The following is a 26,383-nucleotide window of genomic DNA, read 5'->3' on the forward strand; positions in this document are numbered from 1 at the left end:
CGCCCCCCGCCCCCCCCCACCCCCGACCCCCCCACCTCAGGGCTGCGCAGCGCCCCGCCCCTGGCCCCTGGCCCGGCCATCCAGGCCTCCAGCCCTGGGGCCTGAGGTCAGGGGAAGGCCACCTCTGGTGGTTTGCTTGGAGGGGAAGGGGGGAAGGAGAGGGGAGAAGCCCAAAGTGGGCCTGGCGGAGGGCCTGACAGGGAACTCCACCACTCTTGCCTGAGTGTCCCAGCCCTGAGCCGCCCTCCCGGGAAACCCCACAGATCCAGTCTCGACTGTCCCAATGGGGCAGGGAGGAAAGGTGGCCGCTGGGATTTTTTTTTTTTCTTTTTTCTTTTTGGTAATAAAAAATTTCTTGGTTTAGGCGAAATACTCTGTGCAACCGCAGTACCGAGGGGGAGCCCTGCCCCCCCCGCCCCCCTCCCCTTCCTTTGCCTCCTGTGGGGGAGAAGGGGGAAGGGGGACTTTCCGGGCAGGGGTCAATGTTGGGGGGAAAGGACCGTCTCCTGTCCCCCCAAAACATGGAAGAAAAAAACCAAGAAGGGCAGGAGGGGAGAAGTGCCAGCAGGGGGAGACACGGCAATCCCGACCGCAGTCTCGCCCGGGTGGGTGGGAGCCCGGCCCCAGCAGCTCCGTCCGGCCGGCCCGCCTCCGGCGCCCCCCCGGCTCCCAGCAGCCCGTTAAAGCTTGAGCTCGTTGGCTATTTTGGAGGCAATGTTTTTGAAGGCCATGGAGGTGCCCGATATCCGCTTGAATCGGACCCCGTTGAGAGAGAGCCGCGGCAGTTTGCACACCTCCATCTCCCACTGCACGAAGTTCTCGTGGCCCGGCGCCCCGTGCATGCACAGCAGCATGTACTTCTCGTGCAGCTCACTCTGGCAGCTGTTCGCGTCCAGCACCTTGCGGATCTCCCGCATCATCTCGTTGGGCTCCATGGAGCTGGTGGTCTTCATGCTCCACGTGAAGCGCAGAGAGCGCGGCTTGGCCTCCCGGAACTCCTCTTTGTCCTTGTCATTGCCTCCGCCGCCCACCACGTGAGGTCTGCAGAGGGGCCAGAGGCAGGGGGTCAGGGCGTGGCCCGGGGCACCCTACCCACGGGAGAGCCACCCTGGCAGCCGGCCCCCCAACCAAGACCAGAGAAGAGCACGGAGGGTGCCCCGGAGGCGACAGCGCCGAGGGAGGGAGCATCAGACCTGGTGTGGGGGGGAAGCAGAGGGAGGGTGACAGGGGTGGCTAGTTTTGTGACCTCCGTCTCTCAGGGAGGGCAGAGAAGGGGAGGAGAAGCCAGGCCCTGGCAGGGGAGAGGAGGGGAGGGTGACATTTCCATGCTTTTCTCTGAGGAGCAGAGGGTCCGGGAGGAAAGGAGAGCACGTGCTCAACAGCCCTGAGCAGTTCACAGACGGGACAGAAAGCAGCGGCTGAGGTGCGGAAAGAGAGCTGGTCGATGGGGAGCAATCTGTAGCCCCAACCACCCAGCCTAGGGCTCCTGCTTCCAGAAGGCACCGGAGCTGAGGAGAAGGGCCCACAGCTACTGCAGCTGGGGCGTGGGGCTTCTCTGAGGAAAGGGAGGCCCCGGGACGGTGGGGACAGGGCAGAGCCACCAGAGAAGAGCGGGGGGGGGGGGGGCAGAGAAGGCGGAGAGGTGCGGGAGGCTCGTGGCAAGCCCGGTGGCCCGGGCGGGGCTGGTGCCGGCTCCAGCCCTCTCACCTGAGCGTCTCCACTCGGTCTTTGCTTTCAGGTTCATTCAGGTTCCTCAAAAAACAGAGCGAGGGAGAGTTTAGTGCTGGGACCTCTCGCTCCTTCCACCGCCGCAGACCCAGGCGAGGGTGGGTCTGGTGAGGGGCCGCCGGTGGGTGAGCGGGACCCTAGCTCTGAGGCCACTTGCCCGTCACCTGGCAGGCCACCACGGCCCTGCAGCACCTCACACCAGCAGCCGGACTGTCCCTCTGCAGCAGGAAGCCCAGCGCCTGGGGCCTGTCCCTCCCCACGCTCCCAGAGACAAGTGCTGGGGAGGCGGAGCCTCTGGTCCCGGGGAGGAGGGGGGCGCGGGTGTGCAGGTGCGCTGCGAGCACGCAGCCATGGCACGAGGCCGCTCCCCCGCCAGCCCACGGCCAGGGCCTCACACTGTGGATGGGTCTTCTTCAACACCGGTACCCGCGGGCCCTAGGGCCGCAGTCCTCTTGAGGGGAAGGGGCTGGGCTGGGGGGCGGGGACACGTGGTGTGTGTGGGGGTCAGAAGGAGGCCTCTCTCAGGAGGCTCAAAGGGCTGAGAGCTGGAACAGTGAGCAAGCCTGGGGGCGGGTGCCTGGAGATGGGGTGTGGGGGGGAAGAGACGCGAGGCCGCCCGTGGACAAGCCCGCCTCCCCCATTCTTTCAGAACTCCCCCTGCCTGCCAGGCCGCTAGGCCATCTGCTCGTGCAGAAGGGAGGACAGAGGGCAGGGCAGGGCCAGCACCTTGGGACGGTGGGTGGGGAAGAGGTCTGGCCCCGCTGAGCGGCTTCTCCAGCTCCTGGCTGGAAGACGGATGCCTGGAGCCGGGACATTGGGGGCTGCAGAGGAGGGCAGGGATGTGCGGATGAGAGAGAGCAGCGGCAGCACATGGAAAAGGAACACAAAGACACAACAGACACACGAATGCACACAAGCGCGCTGCAAGCAGGGAGCCCGGGCTGTGCCGGGGAAAGAGCCTGCTGCTCTCCCCAGCCCCACCTGGTCCCTGCCCTGTGGGTGGAGGCGCCCAGCAAGGCAGGCCCCCACCAGGGCCTGTGAGTCAACAGCCAGCCATGCAGTGAAGAGCTGGGTGGGGAGCAGTGGGTGGGAAGGGGAAAGCCTAGGGACCCTGGCTTGGCCGTTAGTCAGTTGGGTCACCGACATGTCTGCCAGGTGTCCTAGCCCCGGCACAGAGCCGGGGCTGACAGTCTTGGGGAACCAGTGCTCCCAACCCGGCCCTTGGTCTTCAGCTTGGTATTCGTTCGGCCCACCCAGGCTTCCAGAGAGGGTGAGGATAAGGCCGGAGGTGGCAGAGCCAGGTTCTGGCCTAAGAAGGGAGATGCCTGAGCTGGGATGAGGGGGATCTCCCACTGTTGCCAGGGCTAGGAGGTAGACGGCCCCAGCCCTAGAACACCCCGGCCCCTGGCTCTCTGGAGGCCACAGTCCCTATCCAGAGAACATGGGCCCAGAGAAGCGGCGTGGCTTGATTCGTCCTGATCCTGCGGGAGGCAGGAGGTGTGCTGGGTGGGGGTGGGGGCAGGCCTAGTTCTGCAGGAGCTGCCAGAAGGGGGTGCTGTGCCCACTCCTGAGGCAAAGGCTCCTGAGGGCCTGGAAGCGTCAGACTGAAAAGCCTTGGGACCCTGGCGTCCCTGTAGCACCTCCAAAGTCCTGCTGTCCCTAGGACAGGGGCGAGCTCACACAGCCCTGAAGTGTTCAGGGGACCAGAGAAGGGAAAGACCCAAAGACCCAAAAGGAGAGCCCGTCCCAGATGCACTTGCAACCCTCCTGGAGCTCCTTCACAGCGCATGCACAGATGGGGGAAAGGGCCAGGGAAGAAACCCAGGGGTATGACCAAAACCCAAACCTGGGGTGGGGGTGACGAGACAATCTTAAAGGGAGAATTCCCTGAGAAGGTCCCCTGTGCCTCGGGACTGGCCCCTCATTTTCAAAGTCACCTGCCCTGAGTGGCCGCCCAGTCAGAGGCAGTCTTCATCCCTTTAAGATGGCAGAGAGAGGGCCACACAGACGTGGTTAGCAGATGGAGGCGGGAGCAAGAGCCAGAAAAGGGGAGTTAATGACGGAGGTAGGACAACAGGACACAGACACACACACACACACACACACACACAGAGGGCTGAACGCCTACCTTCTGGCAAACCTGAAAGACAGATTTCTAAAAAAACAAACAAAAAAAGACAAAATAAAAAAAGAAATAAAAAAAAAAAAACCAACAAGACAGTATGTGGATAAGCAGGTGGGGAGAGTGGGCTTTATAGGTTCGAGGGTCACCCCACGTGGAAGAGCCGCTCAGCGAGACTAGAGTCCTAGACGCCCCGCCCTGCCCCGCAGCCCTGCGCTCTGGGACTGGAAGGGCCAGGGCTTTGGCTCTCCGTCTGAGTTAAGAGCAGCGGCAAGGGCGGCGAGCCTGCTGCTGCTTCCCGAGCTCTGCTGAGGTGGGGACATAGGGAGCATCCTGCCAGGCGCGATGGCTTGGGTGCATCCTAGGAATCGAAGCTGTCTCTTCGGGGTGGCTGGGGCCCATGAGAAACCTCATGAAGAGAACCCCCACCCTGCTCGCCACCTCGGAAAGCGTCCACCCACGGGGCTGGCTGCGAGGGAAGAGGCCAGGCTGGCCCCCAGCGGCTACTTCATTTACGACAGGCCTTCATCTTGGCGAGCCCTGGGGAGGAGCGACCGCAGCTGGACCTAGCCCGCCGGGTCGGGGGGAAGGCGGTCAGAGGGCCGAGCCAGAGGACCAGGAAAACTCTCCTTGCCGGCCCAGCCTGGCTCAGGCCTCATGACTTTGCAGCTGCGTCACCAAATAGAAGTTTCCATGGGAACCCAGGAGAGAAGAGGGGGGGCTTTTATTTTAGCATCTGAGTTCACACTCTCCCAGAGAGGAGGCGGCACTGGCCATCTGCTCTCGGGCCGGAGAACGAGGGCTGCGTACAGGAGCTAGGGAGAGCCTGGGAGGGACACACGGGTCTCGGATCGTGAGATGCTGACAAGCACCAGTTCCTTAGGCTTCCCAAGGCCTCTTCCAACCCCAAGACCCAAGCCTCGTGTCGGCAGTCCCCACCCCCACTCCCAGGCAGGTAGGAGGGCCTGGCCCTATTCTCTCTGCCGCCCTAAGCGCCTCCCCACCCCCACTCACCTGCGTACAAACTTGGAAGTGAATTTGCTGAAGATGCTCCCCGAGGCCCCCCGCCGGCCTTGGCTATTGCCAGAGGGAGAGGCTGGGGTCACACCGTAGGGCAAATTCTGCTGGTCCCGCACCTGCCGGAGCTGTCCAGCGTGGAAGGTGCTTCGACTGGACACACCCCGGGGGAAATTAGTTCGGTCTGGGGCTCCACCACTGCTGCTGATGTTGTGGGCGGAGGGGGAGGCGACAGGGACACGCTGGGGGGCTGTGCTGTGGGAAAAGAGGTGGGGGCGGAGGAGAGGTGTCAGGGCACAAGCACGCCATTACCACGGAGCACCTGCAGCGCCCCGGGCGGGGGAAGGGGATGCTAGGGCAGAGGCAGCCATCACGGAGGACACAGAAGGAAGGGGTGTGACCACCGAGGACACCGGCAAGGAGGACATCTAGGCGGAGGTGGAAGGAGATGGTTCGGGGGAGGGAGGGAGGCAACGGAGGATGCGTGTGTGGAGAGCAGTACAGGCCGGAGAGAAGTGGCTCCTGGGGAGCTAGGCGCACTGGAACCTCAAGGGGACAATGCTGACCAACCCTCAAGGATTGAGTCCCTTTGGTGCTGACTGTCCCTGGGGTCCTAAGGAAGTCCAGGAAGGCTCAGAACAAAAAGGCTTCCTTCTGGAGCCTCGGGGCGGCTTCTTGCATATCTGTTCTGAGAGGGAGAACTGGAGGAAAAGAGGGGCATTAAGCTCTTTTTTTGTTCTCTCTACTTCCTGACTGTAGGGGACAGAGCCATTTCTTGTGGCTAAGATGCCAAGAGCAGAGCAGCACCCTGGGGCCGGGGCGGGGAGGGGGGGGAGGATTTTTGGGGCGCAGGGGGTGGGGCAGGCTGAGGGCACCCGCCGCGCCAGCTGCCCCAGCACACTTGCCTAGGCCGCGGCACCTCACAGTTACTGTCCGTGGGGGGCAGCCCAGTGGCCTTGTTGGGGTGCACGGAGGCCGACATGGATTTCTGGTGCTGGCGGGGCCGGGCCGCAGAGACCGCGGCGGAAGCAGAAGCCGTGGAGGCCCGGGACCCTGGCATGGTTAGGCTAGGAGACAAAAGCAGCGAAGAGGCCTGGGTTAGGGGTGGGTGGGAGGGGGGCAGGAGGTTAAGGTTAGGAAGCAAGGGCAGGGCAGAACGGTTGGGGGTGAGGGGTGGGGAGCGAGCTGCGGCAGGTGCAGGGCAGGTCGGGTCAGGTCAGGTCTGGGGAGCAGCCACGGGACTCCAGTCAGAGCGGAGGAAGGCAGGACTGGGAAGTGGAGGGCGGGTGAGGAGAGCGAGGCAGGCCAAAACCGGGGGAGGAAACCGAAAGTGCAGGAAAGCCGACAGGAGGTAACTGCCTCCGGGTTGCGCTGGTCTCCTAGGAATTCTAAGAACAAGGATGTTTTGCCGACAGAAAGAGCAGGGTGTTGCTAAGGGGAATTTTCAGTAAGCTCAGAAAAGGAGGAGCCAGGAAGGCAACACACCAAGAGATGCTGGTGGTCGAGGCTAAGGGGGGATCTGTTTGGCTAGGCCCAGCCAGGGTCACCCTCAACACGTACACCCTTCAGGTGGGCAGCTCAGGGTTCTGCTCTGAGCTGGGGACCCCCAAGCAAAGCCTCAGGCGCTGACGCCGAGAGGAGCACGGCTGCCATGCCCTGGCTGCAGTCAGGAACCAAGAAGGCAGGGGCGCCCCCGGGCTCAGTCAGAAGGGGTGTGACTCAACCTCGGGGTTGTAAGTTTGAGCCCCAAACCCACTCACGGGGTGTGGACATTGCGTAGATAAGTAAGTAAACAACAACAGCAGCAACAAAAAAAGAGAAAGAAAGAAAGAAAGAAAAGAAAGAAAGAAAGAAAGAAAAGAAAGAAAGAAAGAAAAGAAAGAAAAGAAAGAAAAGAAAGAAAGAAAGAAAGAAAGAAAGAAGCCAGAAGGCAGCCGAGATGACCATGGAGTCTCCCTTGGTCTGCCCACTGCAAGAAGCAGTCCCAGGAACACAGGGGAGAGGACACGGTGGCAGGGGTAGGGGGGGAGTGGGAGTGGGGGAAGAGCAGGGGGAGGTGCTGGCGTGTGGACAAGCTGGACTGGACAGAGCCAGGACGGAACTCCAGAGAGCAGGGCGGGGAGGCGGGGCTGCCGACGGACGTCACTGCTGTGAGAGAGGGCTCAGGGGCAGCGTGGTGGGCAGGGCCTGGGCCAGCTCACCTGTCTTTGCCGTTCTGGATGGAGGCCTGCCCAAGGCTGGCCCTCTCCAAAAGCGGGGAATTCCTACTTCGATTTGTGCTGGTGGAGAGGACGCTGTTCTGTGGGGAATAAAGGGCAGAGCTGTATCACAGAAAACCAAAGTGTTCTTCTGTTCACAGAACCGGCTTCCCCTCCGCCTTCCAGCAGGAACAGAAGAGTAGAGAAAGGAAAGGATTCTGCTTTTCCTCTTGGGGGTAGGCTTTCCACAGTAAGCAAAAGTGGCCTGGGAGCTAAGACCTAGTGGGTGGCCAGAGGGAGCTGCCGGGAGGGCAGACCCCACAGTAGGAGGGGGGTGGGGAAGGGAGCAGGGCTGGGTGGTGGCGGGCCCTGAGGGACGCTCACCGTGGAAGGGGTGGGGGTGGTCTTCTTCCTCTCCAGGCCGGGCAGGGGGCTGGCAGGCACTTTGGCTGTGCTGCTGGCCTTCCGCCCTGCCTCCCGGTCTTCCTCAGGCCGCTTATTCTCTGCGTTATTACTCTGCGTCTTCTTAGAGTAGGAATTAGATGTGGGAATGGCAGGACCAGCTGTGGGCCAGAGGGGTGACGGGAACAGGTAAGGGCGAGTGGCCCACCGAGTGGCGGCCGCGCACACGAACGTGCGGCGCTCTCCTAAAAAGTCTTGCCAGCAACCTGGCAAACCCCAGGTCCCAGAAGGTGAGGGAAGTTCCATGGCTCGGCCTAAGGCTAACAAGTGGCTCAACTGGGACTGAAACTCAGCGGTGTCATCCCCAGCCCCCAGAATCTGTGCCCCTTCAGGAGAGGGGTGAGCCCCCACCTGCAAGTCCTCCGAAGCACTCACCCTGGTCACTGAAGCGCCGCTGCTTGGGGTTGGCCGAGACACTACGCTGTACCTTGTGGGAGGGGGAAGGGGCACTGCTGTTGGTCAGATCGGCCGAAGGCCGGGGCTTCAAGGTGATGGTGTCGCCCTCCAACTGCAAGCAGAGGCAAAGGGGGGCACAAGTCATCGGAGATGCGTGCGGATGGACCCAAGGACACACCACCCTGCCCGACACAAAGCCACCCCACACTCACATGATAGGCCCCTGCAGGACCCAGGTGTACCTGAACACTCCAGGAGACAGGCCCTGACACAGATCCTGACAGAGCCTAAGACCTCCCCCGCCCAACACCGGCCCCCAGCACACAAAGGACCCCCCTACCACCATAGAGGGATAAGCCTGTGTGAAAGTGTGAACACACTTTCACACTCGGAGACCACACCCTCCTGCCCCTGGCTAGTTACCTCCCAAGCAGGCTAAGGTGAGAACCGAGAGTCCAACACTACCAGGCGGAGAGCAGGGAGACGAGAGTGCATGTGGGGACACGCAGATGGTGAGCGAGACCCCACTCCCACACACACCCACAGACTCACACACAGGCATGGTTACCCAGACGGGGAGAAGAGCAAAGACGAGGCCTCCAGATGAGGAGATGGAAGGACGGACATGCGCGCGCGCAGATATACACAGCCAGACAGAAGCACTAAGTAGAAGGACGGACATACGCGCGCACAGATATACACAGCCAGACAGAAGCACTAAGTAGAAGCGACACAATGACTCAAGATTCCTATAAAAAAGGCACAGAGACCCACACACCCGAACACCCAGAGGTGGACAGTTCCAGATGCCGAGGGACACAAACACACGGAAACAGACAGAAAGATTTCTAAATCAACAAAGAACTGATCCTGGGGCGCCTGGGTGGCTCAGCCGTTTAAGCGTCTGCCTTCAGCTCAGATCATGATCCCCGTGTCCTGGGATCGAGCCCCATGTTGGGCTCCCTGCTCAGCGGGGAGCCTGCTTCTCCCTCTTCCTCTGCCCCTTCCTCCCCACACTCGTGCTTGCTCTCTCTCGCTCTCTCTCAAATAAAATCTTTAAAAACCCAACCATGCCAAACCAAAAAAGACAAAGAACTGATCCAGCCTAATCAACACAGACGGGGCCAGATCTACTCACCCACACAGGAACCCAGGCCCAGGCCTAGACCCCACCAGCTTTCTTAGTCATTCTGTGACAGAGACCAGTGCAAGCAAAGGCCAGCGAGTCTCATCCACCAGTGCTGAGGCTTAAAATTCATCCATGGAGAGCACACCTACTCAGAGAGGAGCTGCTGCCCTCCACGGCTGCCAGAAGCACGGGGGTGCTGGTGACAGCAGAGCTGGCCGGCAGGGGACAAAGCAGGGGACACACACCTCGGAGCTCTTGTAGCCCAGGAGCAGGTAGGTGGCCATCACCTCGTTGTACCTCTGGCCCACCAGCGAGTCCTGGATCTCCTCCCGTGTGTAACCCATGGACACCATCAATTCTGCAAGGGGGGACATACGGTTACAGGTGGTCCCGGGTCTGAGGGAGTTCAAGTTCACAGCTTGCAGAGCCTCACCTGTCCGCCGGGGGTCCTTGTAGTCAGGGAGCGGCTCCACGTAAGGCTTTAATTCATCATCTTCGTGACCCACATTCATCCATCGATCTTTCATGATTTGCTGGGGAGCAAAAGAAAGGGTATGGACAGGGAGGAAGGGGACTGAACTTGGAGGTGTCCCTGGGAACGTTCCCTGGACTTTCCAGCCACCTGGGCTCCAGGCTGCTCACCTCTAAAGTGCCTCTCTTGCTGGGGTTGAGAATGAGAAATTTCTTAAGCAGGTTTTCACAGTCCGTGGACATGTAGAATGGAATGCGGTATTTTCCCCTCAGTACCCGCTCCCGTAGCTCCTGGGTAGGAGGCAATTTTATTATTTTATTATTTTTAAAGTAAGCTCTATGCCCAACATGGAGCCTGAACTCACCACCCTGAGATCAAGAGTTGCCTGCTCTGCCAAATGAGCCAGCCAGGCGCCCCAGCAGGAGGGAAATTCAAATCACCCCAGGGCCCAGGGAAGAAAGCTAATATCCAGGCTCCTGAGAGCTGAAGGCTGACCAGGCAGACATACCTGAGACACGGCAGGAGGCAAGAGTCTGAACAAGGCAGCCCACTAGAGAAGCATTGGGGTCAAACACCCTGTGCCCATTAGCCTGACCAGCCCGAGGCCTGCCATCCCCGCGCCTTGCAGGAGAGAACGGACACACAATTTATCCCATCCCTTGAGGAAAGAATGGAGGCCATGACACTGGGCACAGAAGGCCCCGTGTCTGCTGCTACCTTTAGCAAGCCCTTCTCTGAAGCTCTGGCTTAGGGAAAATGTAGCGGCAGCAAGGGTTAGAGAGGTCAGGGGGTAAGACCAGAGGCTGAGAGGGGACAATATAAATGATCTAAGTCCCAGGCACCCGGCTGTCTCAGTTGGCGCAGTGTGTGACTCCTGATCTCGGGGCTTGTTCGGTGTCGAGGTTACCCACAAATAAAATCTTACAAACAAACGAACAACCGAGTGTGCACTTCACTCCACCTTGAGGTTCTGTCCGTCAAAAGGCAGGGATCCGCTGACCAGTGTATACAGGATGACTCCCAGGCTCCACACATCTACCTCGGGTCCATCGTATTTTTTGCCCTGGAAGAGCTCTGGGGCAGCATAGGGGGGACTGCCACAGAAGGTGTCCAGCTTGTTCCCAAAAGTGAATTCGTTGCTGAAGCCAAAGTCTGCAATCTTGATGTTCATATCAGCATCCAAGAGCAGGTTTTCTGCCTGGGAGGTAAGATGGAAAATGTCAGGACCGAGCGGACGACAGTAAGCCAGGGACCCAGAAGGACCTGACGGGGAAGGGAGCACAAACAGGAAGCCATCCTCAGTCTCAGGACTTTCTCCATCAACTCCAGGGCAGGCCCCCAGTGTGGGGAGGCTGGGCTGGAGGAGGGCAGAGCGGGCTGGAGGGGCTCTGGGGGCTCCGCTGTATCAGGCTCGGGTTGATCGCAGCCACGTCTGCCTGGACTCGGGCGGCCAGGAGCCTGAGGCATTTCACACTCGAGCATCTCAGGGAGAGAGCTGAGCGAGCACGCGCCCGCTGTGGGTCAGTCACCGTTCTGCCCTCGGTCAGCGGCCAGGCCGCCTGAAGGGCCAGCAGAGCCTGCCGCGCTCCCTGCATGCCTGGCAGCCCCGGAAGGTGATGTGCCTGGCAACGATGGGGCAGTGGCCCTCTGTCTGCCCGTCGGAATGAGATCTAAGGCCAGTCGTGAGGCCTGTGGCAGAAGCAGCCCAAGGGGCTTCCTCATCATCTCTGAAAAATTAAAAGCTCGTGTTTCCTTGAACACGCAGGGCCCGATGGTTACATCTTTGCTGACCCCCACTCCGACTCAAGAGACATGGGGGACAGGAGCGAGCCTTACCTTTAAGTCTCTGTGAACAATGAACTTCTGGTGGCAGTACTGCACAGCAGACACTATCTGAAAGGAAGGAAGGACGGTCAGCCCAGCGGCACCCGAGGCTGGTGGACATGGGACCCGGGAGCTAGTTCTGCACTGCCACAGCAACAGGCCAAGCCCGAGGGACCCTCCACAGGCCACTCAGAGAGTGGCAGCTCCTTCCTACATGCCGAAGCCCAAGGCACAGAGGCGCAGAGGTTGGGCGCAGAGGTCGGGCCCATATTCCGCAGCAGGAGCCGCACCCACCTGGCGGAATTTGGCTCGAGCCTCTTTTTCTTTCATCCTGCCGTGGGCCACCAGGTAGTCAAACACCTCTCCTGCAAGACACAGGGTGGGGTCCAGGTCGGAGCCTACTGGGGCTGAGGGACGGGGACGGGGATGGGGGATGGGGGTGTGTGCCCACAGGAAGGGGCAGTTCCACACCTACCTCCGCTGGCGTACTCCATGACAAGGTACAGAGTTTTCTCAGTCTCGATCACTTCAAATAACTTAACTACAAAAGAAAAGGCCAAGTCACAAGTCAGAGAAGAAGCAGAGGGCACAGTTAGGACCCCAATCTGAGCAGAGGCAGCCTGGGACCAAAGCCCTCACCCTATCCCCCACGAGAGAAAGTTCCTCTCGCAGCAGCCACACTACTCATCTGGACAGCCCAGTGCACCAGAGGCACAGCTGGATTTTGAGCTGGGCTTCCCCAGAGTCATTCGCAAGGACTCCAGAAAGCAGCATGCCCTCGGGCAGGAAGAGAGGCCGTGCTGTGGGGGAAGGAAGGAGGGAAGGAAGACATCTTGTTCTCACCTATGTTGGGGTGATTCAAAACCTTCATTATTCTTACTTCGCGGAATAGCTAGGAAAGAAAATACCAAGGGTCATGCTTGCTTAACTTGCTTCCCTTGGGTTCCCTCCAAACAGAGCCACTGTTAGGATTCTTCTCCCCAAAGAGAAAACAGGCAGAGAATAGAAAGAGGGCAGCTGTCCCGGTCATCCAGGCCTGTCCCTGGAGGCTCAGAAGCAGGGGAACGAGAGCAGAAGCAGCCGCAGGAGGAAAGCGGGGTTCCAGTGACTGGTAGCCTGGGTTCAGCATCTGGATAGACCAGCCACGTGCCCTGTTGCAGTCTCCCCAAATCCAACCCCCAAACAGCAGACGGGTTTGGCCGGGCGCCTTTGAAGGAGGGAGTGTGAGCCCCTGTACATGAATATTCAGGACCGGGACTGTCACTGAAGTTGTGACAAAACAGACTCTAGCTTGGTCTCTCTGTGTGTGTGTTGGAGGGGGGTTGTTTCTGAAGGGGACCCCCTTCATCTTCTGATTTACAGAAGTCAGAGGGCTCTGCACTAGTGGGCAGGCCCTTCTCCCCAGGCCTCTGGGGCGGTGACAGAAGCCGCCGCTCCTATATATAGCTGATGCCAATTTTAATCAAACCCACCTCCACACACTCACGCTCTCTTTGTGAAACAAAATCAGGGACTCCAAACCATGTATTTCCATAAAGAAAGATGACAGAAACGAACTCCATCCCCCCCTGCGGGGGCCAGAGGACTGGAGGTGGGGTTTTGGTAACTTCCAGGCCTCACCATTTGCACAAAGAGCAGAATTAGTTGTTTATATTTTGTTTGGTTTGGTTTTTTTGCAGGAAGGAGAGGTCTGGAGACCTAATTCAGGATACAGTTTATGGAATCAAATGAGCATGGTTTTTCCCCTTAATGAGATCCGAGAGCTTCTGTGAGGTGGACATGAAAGGGACAAGAGACAGGTTTTCCAGTCTTTGGGAACTGGATTCTGAACCTGGCTCCCTTTTCTTATTAGAGCCCAGGTTTCTCTTGCCTTCTATCCTGGTCCAGCAGCTGTCTTGGATGAAGAGGCAAAAAATCCTGGACACCACCTCACGGGTGGTAAGCAGCAGTGAAGTAACACTGAAATGGGGCCAGAGGCAGTGGCCAGGGTTGCCCCCAATCCCATGCAGTACAGACACCCCCACCCCCACCCCGCTGGGGTCCTACTGGCCTGGGAGGGGCATTCTCCTGGGAGAACGATAGAGTTTTCTGGGCTCACTGAGAACCCTGGGGGGATAGATTCTTCACTACTGTCCTCTTTACGGATCACTGCTGGGATCAAATTTAAACAGAGTGATTTGGCCAGCGTCAGACTGGCCTTGGTAACAGTGTGTGTTAAAAGGCTTTTAAAATGGCTACATTTGTCTGGCATTGGTGCCTTCCAGCCGGCTGGTCAGGAAGAGGCAAGGAGAGAAAAGATACAGGAAGTAAGACGGCCTGGCCGACTGTGGCAGTGACCATATGGCAGGGTGGCCTGCACCGGAGACCGGACGGCTCACACCAAGCTGGCTTCCATCCCGCACGGGCTGAGCCAACATGTCGAGGAGCCCTCTTTCCCTTCCTTCCGGAAAGCTCTAAGCAGGAAAGCCCTGGTGATGACAGTAGTGTTTCCTGTGAACCAAAGAACCTTGAGGGGATCCCAGGGCTAAGAGAAAACAGGAACCACTCTGGTTTTGGCTGCCAGCATGTCAAGGCACCTGAACCTCCACCCTGCTAGTCCAAGAGTGCCTCTTCCCAAATATCAGCCCCTAGTCCCAAGCTCCTAAATCCCACTGCAGCGGTCAGCATAAGCCTATGGCCTCTCCTAACTCAAATAACACAATGCGGTCGTGGAAAGAAAAATTCAGTCCGCCTCCTGATAGAACTAGGTGAATCAAGGTCAAGAAATCTGAGCCACGGTCAGGGGAGTATGAGGGCACCAGGAAATCCGACTGACCTGGACAGGGGCAGCTAACTCTTCGGGAGCCAGATGGGAGACCTTCTCCTTCCCCTAACTGCCAGAGCCCAGGATGAGGGGAGAGGACAGAGTTTCCAGTTCGACATCAACCTGTCACTGGCAAGCGGTCCCATTCTGCGACCGAAGCCTCCTTTTTGTGTCCCCACCAGTTCTTCATAGCTTCCCAACCAGGGGGTATGTGTGCCCATCCGAGCAGCTAGCTCAGACAGACCTCAGTTTCTCACTGTAAGTCAAGGAGGGAAGAAAAAGTTCAACCTCACCTACATGCAAATGGCTTAGACTTTTAGCCAAGAGGAGCCTAGAAATGAGAAGGCAGATTGGGAGTACCTGTCCTTCACCTATACGAACTGTCAGGCTCGAAACTGTGGATTTAGCTTCTAAAAACCCTCATCTTCTAGACTCACATCCCTAAAGTGTAGCTGGCACAAATCTGGTGGCAGGGCTCCCTGCCTCCTATCCTTGTACGTCTAGGGCTAAAGCCACTCCTCTGGGTCATTCCAAATCTTGGGAGTCACCAAACACATGTTTCTAGTAATGGTTACCAACCCAGGGCTGGCCACAGGCCAGAAGATAACAAGATGAAGGAAGTAGGTCAGATAGATAGGCCAAATGGTGGGGAAGGGCAGAAAGACTAAAAAGAGCCAGTGCCTGGGGCCAGGAAGCCCACTCAGAGGGGTCAACATGTGGATCTGATCAGAGCCCCACAGGGAGCCCCACAGAGCAGCAGGGACAGTGAAATGACCTGAAATTTTTTAAATTAAGGATCCAAGGAGAGGCCCACCTGGGTTCAGTAAGTCACTGACCCCTACAGAGAGGTTTAGAAAAGAACAGAAGATGCCATGTGCTTACCTTCTGGAGGCTGGAGGAGTTGAGCTGAGTCTTGTCAATGATCTTCACAGCTACCTGTGAAGGAGACAAAAGGCCCGGACTCGGTCTTCGAGCAGGCTGAAGCCGGGGCTCAGCTCTCCCTCCCTTTGCCTCCTCCCTCTCAGCACTTCCATTCAACCGGGATGGCATCTCCGCCTGGGACAGGCGTCCCACCGCGCCTCACGCCCCCGAAGCTCACCTCTTTCCCGGTCAGGATGTGGCGGGCCAGCTTCACCTTGGCAAAGTTGCCCTTGCCGATGGTCTTAAGAAGTCGGTAGTTGCCGATGTGGGGCTGCTCGTCAGCAGAGGCGGCTGAGTTGCGGCCCCGCAGCATGTTGGACTTACTGCTGGGCTTGGGGTCGAGGTGTCCCAGGGTGGGCTGCAGGGTGGAGACAGGCACACGTTCCCGGATCCCGCCCTCTCTGTGCCCGCACCCTTGCCCTTAGCTCTCCACAAAAAACGCCAGAGTGCTGAGAAGAAGGGGTGGACTGCAGGGGGCTGGCAGGCAGGCAGAGGATCAGGAGGAGGAGGGGGAGGAGAGGAGAAATGAGCCAGTCTTCACTCCAAGAGAGCAGAGTGTCCGGTCCAGGGCCAGCGTCCTGTGGGCGCGGGAGCTCAGGACCTGTGCTGTCCCACCACCGCCGGCAATAACCCACCAGGCCCTGCGCCTCCTGCTGGCCGCCCGCTGCCGGCTCACACTGGGGAAAGGGGGGCGCGGCCAAGTCCCAGGAGCCCAACAATTAGGAAGACTTCAAAGCCACTCATCAGCACCCAACACTTCACCGTTACTTTTACTATCTATCGCTTTACATTCATGAGTGGTCGATCCCGGTGAGAAGGGAGGCTCACGAGGGCAGGCGTCCGTCATTTATTCACGGACATCCCCGCACCTACACGATCGGAGCTACGGCCAATGCTCATGAAACCTGTGCCGCGAACGAACTGGGCGACAGGGTCTGAGCAAGGCGATCGTCTGCCCTCAGACAGGCCGTGGCTCGAACGAGAGTGTGACAAAGCAGAAAGAATGGACGCGGTACTGAACAGATGCAGAAACAGAAAACACAAAAAACCATCCGACCCAGATGAAAACACACGTTCCCACGAAGACGTGTGTGTTCCTGAGAGGGCTACACAGAGTGGCTATGCGAGCCGGCAGCGCTGCTCCTCGGGGCACACCTGAGAGAAATGGAGCGGACATCCGACTCGAGGTGGTAGCAACACCCCACGCTCGCCAGAGCCCCAGAGTAGAAACCATGTGAGTGGCCATGAGTTGACAAATAGAGAAACACACTGTGGAAAAGCCACACAGCGGAATCGTCGTCGGCAATAAAATGCAGTGACAACCTGCTACGACAGGGAAGGATCTTGAAAACGGGACGCTAAGTGAACAAAGCTGGTCACAAAGGACCATATATTGTATGATTCCATTTATTTGAAATGTTCAGAATAGGCAAATCCATAGAGACAGATTAGTCTGGGGCTGAGGAGGGTGGGGATTTAGGGGTGACGACTAAGGGGTGTGGGGCTCCCTTCCGTGCTAACGAATGTTTCCTAATGAGCTGCTGGTTGTGGTGACAGCTACATCGCTCCGTGAATTTACTCAAAGCCCCTTAATCGCACACTTTAAATGGGTGAATTGGGGCGCCTGGGTGGCTCAGTGGGTTAAAGCCTCTGCCTTCGGCTCAGGTCATGATCCCAGGGTCCCGGAATCAAGCCCCACATCAGGATCTCTGCTCAGCCGAGAGCCTGCTTCTTTCTCTCTCTCTGCCTGTGATCTCTGTCAAATAAATAAAATCTTTAAAAAGTGTTAAGAGTTTGGTCTCAGTCTCCTTTGGAGCCCGGCTTTACCTCTCCAAGGGAAATGATGCCTGATGCCATCACTCCCACATACCAGGGCAAAGCACTGCCAGAGCCACATCCCAGAACCATCCAGAGCTACCCTGTTAACTTCAGGGACACAGTGTGGAGGAGAGCAGGGTGACCAGAAGAGTGTGAGTCCACGCTCTTCCTATCACGGCCCCTTTGGGCTGGGCTGTCATAAAGCCCTCCACAAGCTGGGCTTAAAGGACTTGCTACGGCACCCAAGGAACTGTCCAGGGTTCCTTGTGAGAAGCTTCCCTCTCTCACCATACGCTTTCCAGGCAGAAAAACAAGAACACAAAGCAAACAGAGCCCGCTAGGGATGTTTCCCTTTTCTTCCTTGTGTCAACGCAGGACCTTTCTTTCTCTTTGCGCAGTAGCTGCTGGCTGGTTTGGGATAAGCGGTCTGACTCAGATCCCAAAAGCTCATGGATTTAGGCATTCGAGGGAAAAAAAAAAAAAAAGATCCCGTGCATATGGTTGATTTTGAAGGAAGAGCTTCCTGACTTCTCAGCTGAGTCTCTTTCAACCTCTTCTCGCCCTTTAGGAAACGCTCTCTCTCCTGCGAGTCCTTACCAACCCTCTCAGGTCCACCTCGTCCCCAGGGCCTTTGTAGTCGGCTGGCCGCAGGCCACACAGTTTTCTTGCCCTCTCTGCTTCAGACACCCTGTTGCTCACTTACCTCTGGTTGGCCCTCAGCGTTTGCTAGATCAGCAGATTTTTCAAACACCTGCTTTTTCACCCTTCCCAAGCAACCCGAGGGCTCACACCCCTTTGCAGAGAAGGGCTTTCCTAGGCCCTGCTAGTGCCTGCCCCGAAGGGTACCCTGAGTCCCTCCATCAGGGTCCCGAAGGCTGGGCCTCCACGGCCCACGTCTTCTCAGCCCCACCCGCCCAGCAAGTGCGGCCAGACCGCCCACCGTCCTACCTGGCCTGCCTCAGGGGCCATGAACAGGGGCCCCAGCTCTCATGAGAGGAAGATGGGTGGCAAAGTGTCCCTGGCAACCTCCAATTCACCCCTTAAGTTTCTTGTCATGCCCCTCTTTAAGGAGGATATGAGCCAACGGCAGCAGGAGCTTGGCAGTCTCAAGTCCTCAAAAGTGGTAATAGGAATTTAGTGCTGACTTGAGGATTCAGGCCCTCTGCCCCTCTGAAGCTAAATCTGGGAATCCCACTGTCCTTCCCGACCTCGCTCTGCCTCCTGGGGTTTCTGGCCTCCGGGCTGGTCTGTCTGTGCAGCACAACAGGACAGCACCGCCCGCCAGGCTCAACACACACACACACACACACACACACACACACACACACACACACGGGACGTCAGGCACATCAATAACCACAGAGAAGCTCTGCCATCCCCCTCCCTCCTCACAGGGGCAGAGGGGGTTGCTGAGAGCGCAAATGCCAGAGACGAACTGCTAGTGTCCAAATCCTAAATCTGCCAATGCCTCCACACAAGCTAACTTTATTACTATCAACACCATCCTTAAGAGGGAGATGGGATTATTACAAAGAGGGCAGGAAACCATCCAAAAGAGGACACATCTGCGTCAGGAGATGGTCTGGTGGGGACCGAGGAGCTCTGTCCGGCAGAACTAGGTTTGGGTCGTGGCTCCCCCACTTACCGCCATTAGTTTCCTCATCTGTAAAGTGGCAGCACATCCGGTGAGAGAACACACGTTAAGATGCTGCATCCAGGGCTCAAGGGAGAGCAACCACTACTGCTATCATTTTTAGATCCCAAATACTACCGTCTGCAAAGTCAAAGGTCTCTGGCAACAAGACCTCCATCTCTGACCGGAGCCCTCCTAAGCCAGTGGTCGCTCAACGGAGGTCAAGACACCAAGAGATGCTCTGGCCCTCCCCGCCGGAGAGGGGTCCAGGCTGGGCGGCGGATGGCCTGCCTCCCGGGCCGCGCGGCTAGCCTGCACCAGCGCTTCTAGCCTCCACGGGAGGCGACCAGACGGGGACCAGACCCGTGCTCTTTGATCCCCTGCTCCCAAATTCACCCACTCCTCTTTCAGAGGACTGAAATCACCCAACTGTCAGGACTCAAAGACCAAAGACCTCTCCTTCCTTTTCTCTTCTCTGAGACAATTTCCGTAGCAGGGATGTGGGCCAAGGTGAGGAGAGCCCAGGGAAGGAAGCAGAGGAAGGGAGCGGAGAAAGGAAAAAGTCTCCAGTAGGAAATGTTTCTTGGAGCACGGCCCCTCCCTGGATCCAGATCTCACCACCAGGTGGGGGGCTGCGGACTGGCCGCCCTTCTGGGTGGAAGAAACAGGGTCTGGCTAAAGCCACACTCTTTCCTCTACGTCTGCCCTCCCTGCTCACAGTAAGGTAGGAACACCCGACATTCCCAAGGCCCTGGCCCACAGAACACCACCGCCAGGCCCTCAGAATCTGGAAAACTCTGTTGCGAGTTGCCAGCGTGAGTCTCAGGCAGCCTTCAGAAAGAACCCTGCGAGGCGGCATCTGGAACTGACGGCTAGACCACACAGGTGACTTAGCAGGCCTGACTCAGAAGCAGGACATGAACAGCAGGGAGGTGGAATACAGGACCCGGGGAGAAAAGAAAGAACCTTCTATCTAGCAGGCCCTTCAACCTGGGATCTCCAAACTCAGCCTGAGGCGTGTTGCCAGATTCACCCGGAAGACAGCCTCCACCCCAGAGGCCCAGCGGTGACTCAGGTAGGCAGGGCCCCTTCCCTGACACTGGGGGCTCCTACCAACAGTTCTCGCCCAGCAAAGCTCACACTGTGGGGCTCTGCATTCAGGCCCGGCCTCAAGTGTCCTGAGACTTCCCCGGGGCTGGGAGGGGTGAGAGACAGGTATGCCCTGGCCAGAGGGAAAGTAAATGCAGGCACTGTGGGGGAAAAAAGGGTCCCTTGGGCGCCAGCCCAGCACACCTGCCCCAGATCCCAGGCTCCCCTCACTGGAACACCGGAGCACCCTCCCTGGGCCTCACCTGTCACCCGCCCCCTCCTCTCACTCGGGGTGCGCCTGCTGACTCAACCTCTGTGGCCTCTCTTCCTTTCCCAGCCAGCACCTCTTTCCAGGGATTTTCCTACCTGTGCTACCGCCTGGCTCCATTCAGCAATTCTTTAAAGATCCTGTGTCTGGGATGGGAAGGAGAGAGAAGGGGGCAATCCCACAGCAGAGAGGGGGAAAACATACCCGGCTGGAGAAAGGGACAAGGACTACCAGCAACTTCCATTCAGCAGAGCCCACAGCAGAACCTGTCAGGCAGCGAGGGCAAAGTACAGAGGCCGGGAAGAGCCAGGCCCAGGGCGGGGGCTGCCGGCTCTGCCAGCCACCCTTACTCAGCCGAAGCAGGCGACACCTTCCACCACCTCCTCAGTGAAAAACAGTGAAGCAGCCAGGCCCCAGCGGCTCCTGCCTGGGAACCTGGACTGTGTCGCAACCGAAACCACCACTAGCAGAGAGAGACCCGGCTTGGCAAGGAGAGCAACAGGGACGCACAGCCCCACGGCTTCCCGCAGGCCAGGGCCTGGTGGCCAGAAGATGCATGCAGTCCCAGGACAGGACACCGACGCCGGGGAGCAAGGTGGGAGGAAAGGGGCAGGCGGGCGACGGGAAGGAAGGGAGACAGAGAGAGGGGCGGGTTTAGATCAACTTCCTTCTCCCTTCCCCTCCCCCTCCCCGGAAGTGGGCTGCCCCACCCTCCCCAAGGTGCTTTGCTGGGTAACAGCTGGGAGAGGGCGAGGAGGCTCCCTCCAGTGGGGCTGCCATAAAGTCTTATCTCACCTGCAGCAGGTGGGACCTGGGTAGGGGCTCCCACTAGCTGGGAGGAGTACGCGTGAATCAGGCCGGCTGACCCGCAGAGCAGCAGCCTTGCCAAAGCCCAGTAAACCACCCATGGGAGAACAGGATGGGGCTTAAGCAGAAACCAGTCAAGCAACAGTGGCAGACGGACCTCCTGCTTCACGAAAAGCAGTATTTAACTTAGAAAACTGCATATTCCACTTACATGCAAAATATTTTGGACATAATTTCAGGGAGTTCAGGGACCCTGTGAAGCCCCTTTAGATGTCGATGAGTTCTAGACTAAAAACCTTTGTCACTGACTGAATAAGACATTTGATCCTAAATCTCGCTCCAAAGATGGGGAACCAACCAAATGCCCCTAAGTCCCTTCTGGCCCCCATTCTGGGAGTCCATCCCTAGGTTCCTACCCAGCCTCCACAAGTCCCCACCAGCACACCCTCCAACAGCACTGCTTTAAGAACTCTGAGGGCCGGGGACAGCCGGGATGCTGGTCTTCACACCTTCCTACTACAGAGCTCTCCTGTCTGGGTGGGCATCTGCTAACGTGGGGTGACTGGAGCCTTCCCTTGTTCTGGTCACGCCTTCCTTCTGGCTCCCAGAACTACTTCCAATTCATCCCATATCTCTAGGCTAGGATCTTTCCCACTAAGCAGCTTTTGAAAGATCTCCTGCCGGTAGGCCATAAAGCCCCCTAGGGAAGGGCAAAACCTCCTCTGTGCCCTCCGAGCACCTGAGCACAGATCCCAGAAGGACCATGCCACTCAGTGTTTGCCTGACACAGGAGCCCAGATCACCACATTCAACGTTCCTGACACTATCTTCTGGGGCCACACACTCCCTATGTCCTCCGCACCCACACTGTTGCATCCTCACGTTAAAGATGAGAAATTAAAGCACAGAAGTTACGAGACTTGCCCAAGGTCCCACAGCCCCCCAGCACTGAGCTGGGACTGGAGCTCAGGCCTTTGGTGTCCAGGTCAGCACTCTGCTGTTCCTCATGGCCCCCTTTGCTGGCTTCCCCCAAAAGACGTTAAGGAAGCGGAGAGGTGGGTTGGGGGGAGATACCCAGGGCAACAGGAATGCCAGTGTCTGGCTCAGGCCAGTGCGTAGGGCTGTTGCAAGGACACACCCATCGGGTCCCACAGCACACCCTGCTCCTCACCCTTCTCCAAAGTGGGCCCCGGTCTCAGTGCAAGAGCTTAGGGTTTATTCTGGACCCTGGGCTCAGGCTGGCCTGCGACCACCTGCCTCTTCACTCAGAGGTCAGAGTACGATCAAATGGCTTCATTTTTCCAGTCCCTAGGGTTCTGCAATGCGACAGAGGACTGTTTCCTCAATCCTGTTGGTGGGAAGCAGTAAGGGGTTTTGTAAACTGAGGAAGTACCGAGCACTGACCTCAAACAGAGGCTGGGGAGAAATGGGTATGACTGAGCTGACAAGTCACAGGGCTGTGGCAAATGGCTAGCTCTTTAACCCTTCCTCCTTCGCCGCATCCAGAAACCCTCTCTGTACCCTTTAATCCTGAGCAACTGTCACTCTCAACTGCCAAGAGTCAAGAAACCCAAGGGGAATTGTGGGTAGGAGAGATCTCATAAGGCTGCAGGAAGCACTGACCAGTGGAGAGGTCGGGTGCCACCTCCCCGCCCCCAAAATTAACTGTGATGGCTCCGCCGGGGGGGGGGGGGGCTCACCTTCCCTTAATAGCCTGGTGCAGGAGGGAGGTGGGGCTGTGTGTGTCAGACGGCTGCTCCCTCCTTCTAGCAGCGGCAGGTGTCCCCCTGACGGAGGGGACCTGCAGAGCCAGCAAGCAAATGAAGCCCAAAGCCCAAAGCACGGAGGGTCACTGCCTGCTGGCTCTCTGAGCTGCCAGCCTCGCCCTAGCACTGCAGCCTGAGCCCAGGGGGAGCAGCCAGTAGGCCTCCGAGCAGCCACGGCAGGAGCAAGCACGTGCCTGGGAGGACCAGCAGGCAAGAACCGACCAGAACGGGTCCGGCACCTCCAGCTCGCCCCCTGGCATGCGTGGACACCACCGTACAGTGCTCATCCCCCAAATCTCCTGCCTTCGAAGCCACTGGAAATGCCAGGCTCTTCCTCAAACAGGGCGGATCCTACGGAGCAGCCAGAGCTTTGGCAGCTTCCAGTCCCACTTCGTCCCTGAGAATCTGCTCGTTGGGGTCTGGTCTCTATCTCAATCCCCAATTACTGTTGCTAATTCAGTAAACCTTTGTTGCGGGCCTACCTCTGGAGCCAGGGCTAGTTACAAAGTTCAGAGAGATCTGGTTCCTGCTTTCCAGAAACAGAGGAGGGAACTGAGTGTTACATTAGACTCACCGCAGTATCTCTGCTCGCTTGGTAAGGGAGGCAGGATACCATAACAGACCTCTGGAGGCCGAGGGGCCTGGGGCGGGAGGCTTGCCTTTGCTCCTTACTAGTTCACTGAGCACAACCAAGATTCCTTGACTTTGTTAGATCCCCGTTTCCTCACTGGGGACATGTGGACAGCAGCTGTCCCCACTTCACAAGATCGGCGTGAAGACAAAATGAAAAATGCACACCAGGGTGGACCGCAGGGCCCGGCGCTTGGTAAGTCTGGACAATGTTTCCTATGATCTTGCTTCTCTTTTGGATAGGAACCTGCTTCCCATCTCAAGGGGTCCTCTGAGCCCAGAAGAGCTATCATCTCTAAGAACTTGACCAAAAGCACCAGTGGAATAAAGCTGGTATTGCTCCTGGAACACAGAGAAGTCCGATGTCCACCATGGCTAGGCTGTCAGGCAAAAAGGACCCTCTTTCCTAACCTAAAACCGCTCTCGCCAAGAGAAGTGGGTGAATGAGAAGGCAGCCACGCCTCTGGCCTCTAGGTAGCCCAGAGGAGGAGGAAGGTGTGCCTGCTTTTCCTTTCCTCACAGGCTCCTTAACTCCTTCCTCCCAGAAGAGGCCCAAGAAACAGCCGACATACCAGTACCACATGGTGCCAAGGGCTGGGGGAAGCTCACACTGCCAGCCTTGCGCTCCACTCGGCGCCGCCCGTACCAGTGGGTTACTGTAACCATGGAGACCAACAAGTTCCTCCATATCACAGGAGAGCGTCCGCCTGCCAGCAGCCCAGGGCTCTGGGGGAGGCAGAAGGCAGCCTGCAGCAGAAAGGTTTGGCTCACTCCACAGAGGATCGTGGGGGGCTGATGGGAGTCTAACCAGTGCAGCTGAGGTGCCTGGGCCTCCCTCTTCCTTCCTTTGTAGCTTACGTTTTTATTCAGCACTGTCTGGCTGTACATGGTGGAGCAAAGGGCTGGAGTCCCAGGTCTGCAGTGGGACCCCAGCTCCGCCACTCTGGCTGCGGGGGAGGAAACGGCTCGGAAGTGTGGTACGAAGAGTCACACACACCCACACACACTGAAAGCAAGGCTCCCGCTCTCATGTGACATCTTCTTTTAAGGGATCCAGGTCAGTAAACACGCTTATCCCTAGTTTATCCCAAATCCTTTTGTTTGAGGAATTATCCAGACACCTTCCGAGCAGAGTGCGATCGGTCTCTTCTCTGGCTCTCACGGCACCCCGTCTGTACCCGTTCATCTCATCGGACCCTGTGTCGCCACACCTTAGCCTCCTCGAGCTCTGAGAGGTCAGATGCGGTGTCTTGCTCACCCTCATATGCCCTTAGTTAGACACTCAGTACCTGCACCCGGCTGGCCCGTGGTAAAATACTTGAGGAATAAAAGTGATACAAGTTATCGATCTTTCCAGTCCCCCTCCTGGAAGGTGCCACAAGGGCAGGAGAAAGATCAAGACCTTTTGCCACAAGACCCCTTTCTCCTCTTTCAAGGTAGTTGTTGGTTCCCCATCCGGCCTTCCCACAACACAGAGCTTTCGGGAGGGACCCAGGTCGGATTCACCGCCACACCAAGGCCTCTACCGCAGAGCAGGGGTCGGCGATCGGTACTGAATGCATAAATGGGTATGGAGGAATAAGTAAGAAAACATGTAGGGTCATCTTAATGAGTCTCTGGGCCCGGCATCAGTAACCCGCATCTCTGTCCTCTGCAGACACAGCCGAGTGGGCAGGAAGCCACAAGATCCCCTCGCCCAAGCAGGGAGGGCATCTAGAAAGCATTAGTTCCACGAACTAACTTCCTCAGGTGGTGACAAGGCCCTTGGTGCTCTCTCCTGACACAATGATGTTGGCAAATGTCATCAAGAGGTGGACTGGAGACAGACTGAGAACACAGACACAGCCAGGGATGGGGGGCCTACGCCCCACACTCCCGTCCCTGACCCCCCTCAAACAAGCCCAAGGCCCCTCCTTTCATCATGGCGGTGGGGGGCTCTGCTCTGAACTTCCTGATGCCCAAAAACCACTGGGCGCAACTTAAGACGGCTCTCTGCCTCTCCATAGCCAATTTCACACCTGCTTTGCTATCCAAAACCACTGTGTCTTGCTGGGACGGGCCATTCTAAGATTTGGGGAAGTGACAGTGACTTACTTGTAGGAGACATTTATTCTCTCGCACACTGAGAGCTCGGCTTTCGTATTTCCTCCCTGAACCGATGTAATGACTGTAAGGCCCTGTCACCCCTGGAACGCCAATAAAATTCACCCATACACACCTTCCTCCTGTCCTGCTGCAAAAATTGGCATTCCCACCCTGCCCCCAGCCCTCCCCAGGCTGCCTCCTGTTACAGAAAAGCAAAGGAACTAAAAACGGCAGCTGGGGAGCTCAGTTGACTCACCCAGCATAATCATCTCCTCCCAGAATCTCCCATCTTCTCCTGGGGTTTTTGCCAACACAAAGTAAAAAAGAAGCACGAGATCTTAAAAAAAAAAACAAAACACACACACACACACACACACACACACACACACACACACAAACAAAAAAACCCCCACAAAAAACCTCTCTCGGCATTTATGCAACAGCCTCTCTACCTGAGTTCAGATTTAACCCCTTGTATTTGCCCCTTCCCAAGTGGTTTCCTTAGAACGACTTCACGCCGAGGAGCAGCTCCAGCTCCAGGCTGGGAAACAGGCCTTCTGGGTCCTATCCAGTTCCAGCTCCCCACTGGAAGGTGCTGAATAAGACAGCACTGTGCCTCTTTCCACTGCACCTTCCTCTGGAAGTGGAAAAAAGATTGTCTCCCTGCTCCTCCAGCCTCAAGGAGGGTGTTGAAGGAGCAGAAGGAAATACGGGAAGAACACTGGACAGCCCTTGCCCCAGGAGTCCCCACGGCCAGAGGTTGGAGCTCGAGCTGGGGAATAAGGAAGAGAAACCACCTAAGGTCATCACTGCCATGTCACCTCAGGATGGTCCCCACCTGGTGGGGCCGCAGTGAGGCTGCTCTGCTTCCGTGACCATTAAAAACCCAACTGGCTGTGCCTGGCCTCAGCAAACCCCCAGGGGGCTGCTTGGCTCACAGGTGGAAGCGTCCTCTGAGTGGTGGGACTGGTCGGGGAAGGGGAGTGGGGGCTGTTTCCAGTGCCTCCTGACAATAAGCCCAATCAGCTAAAATTGAGAATTTGGTCTCCCCCATCCCTTAGAGCGATCGCGGGAGGGAGTGTAGCTCTCAGACGACCTTTCTGGGTGTGAAGTGGTACCTCTGTATGTTTCTGGTTTTGTTTTTTTTTTTAAAGTAGGGATGATTTAAACGATTTGTTTATTTATTTATTTATTAGACAGATCACAAGTAGGCAG

The 26,383-nt window shown here is 57.6% G+C and overlaps 1 protein-coding gene across 9 annotated transcripts in view; it reads right to left on the bottom strand.

The window, feature by feature from the left end:
- Positions 1-25: 25 nt before the first annotated feature.
- MARK2 (microtubule affinity regulating kinase 2) overlaps positions 26-26,383 on the bottom strand; it is a 56,414-nt gene continuing 30,056 nt past the window's right edge. For 2 of the 9 annotated variants that reach the window (XM_059403094.1, XM_059403105.1), the window contains 17 exons: positions 15,251-15,430; positions 15,034-15,087; positions 12,192-12,240; positions 11,824-11,889; positions 11,643-11,713; positions 11,361-11,417; positions 10,486-10,722; positions 9,695-9,814; positions 9,486-9,585; positions 9,298-9,410; positions 7,903-8,035; positions 7,450-7,628; positions 7,069-7,166; positions 5,773-5,934; positions 4,865-5,122; positions 3,857-3,883; positions 1,766-2,549 (listed from right to left, as the gene is read on the bottom strand). In XM_059403094.1, the coding sequence (XP_059259077.1) occupies positions 2,120-2,549; positions 3,857-3,883; positions 4,865-5,122; positions 5,773-5,934; positions 7,069-7,166; positions 7,450-7,628; positions 7,903-8,035; positions 9,298-9,410; positions 9,486-9,585; positions 9,695-9,814; positions 10,486-10,722; positions 11,361-11,417; positions 11,643-11,713; positions 11,824-11,889; positions 12,192-12,240; positions 15,034-15,087; positions 15,251-15,430 (2,334 nt within the window). In that variant the 3' untranslated portion in view covers positions 1,766-2,119. The other 7 variants (XM_059403114.1, XM_059403167.1, XM_059403133.1 and 4 more) reach the window with 7 other exon arrangements.

This window comes from Mustela nigripes, chromosome 1, assembly GCF_022355385.1.
Source record: "Mustela nigripes isolate SB6536 chromosome 1, MUSNIG.SB6536, whole genome shotgun sequence".
Lineage (NCBI taxonomy): Eukaryota > Metazoa > Chordata > Mammalia > Carnivora > Mustelidae > Mustela > Mustela nigripes.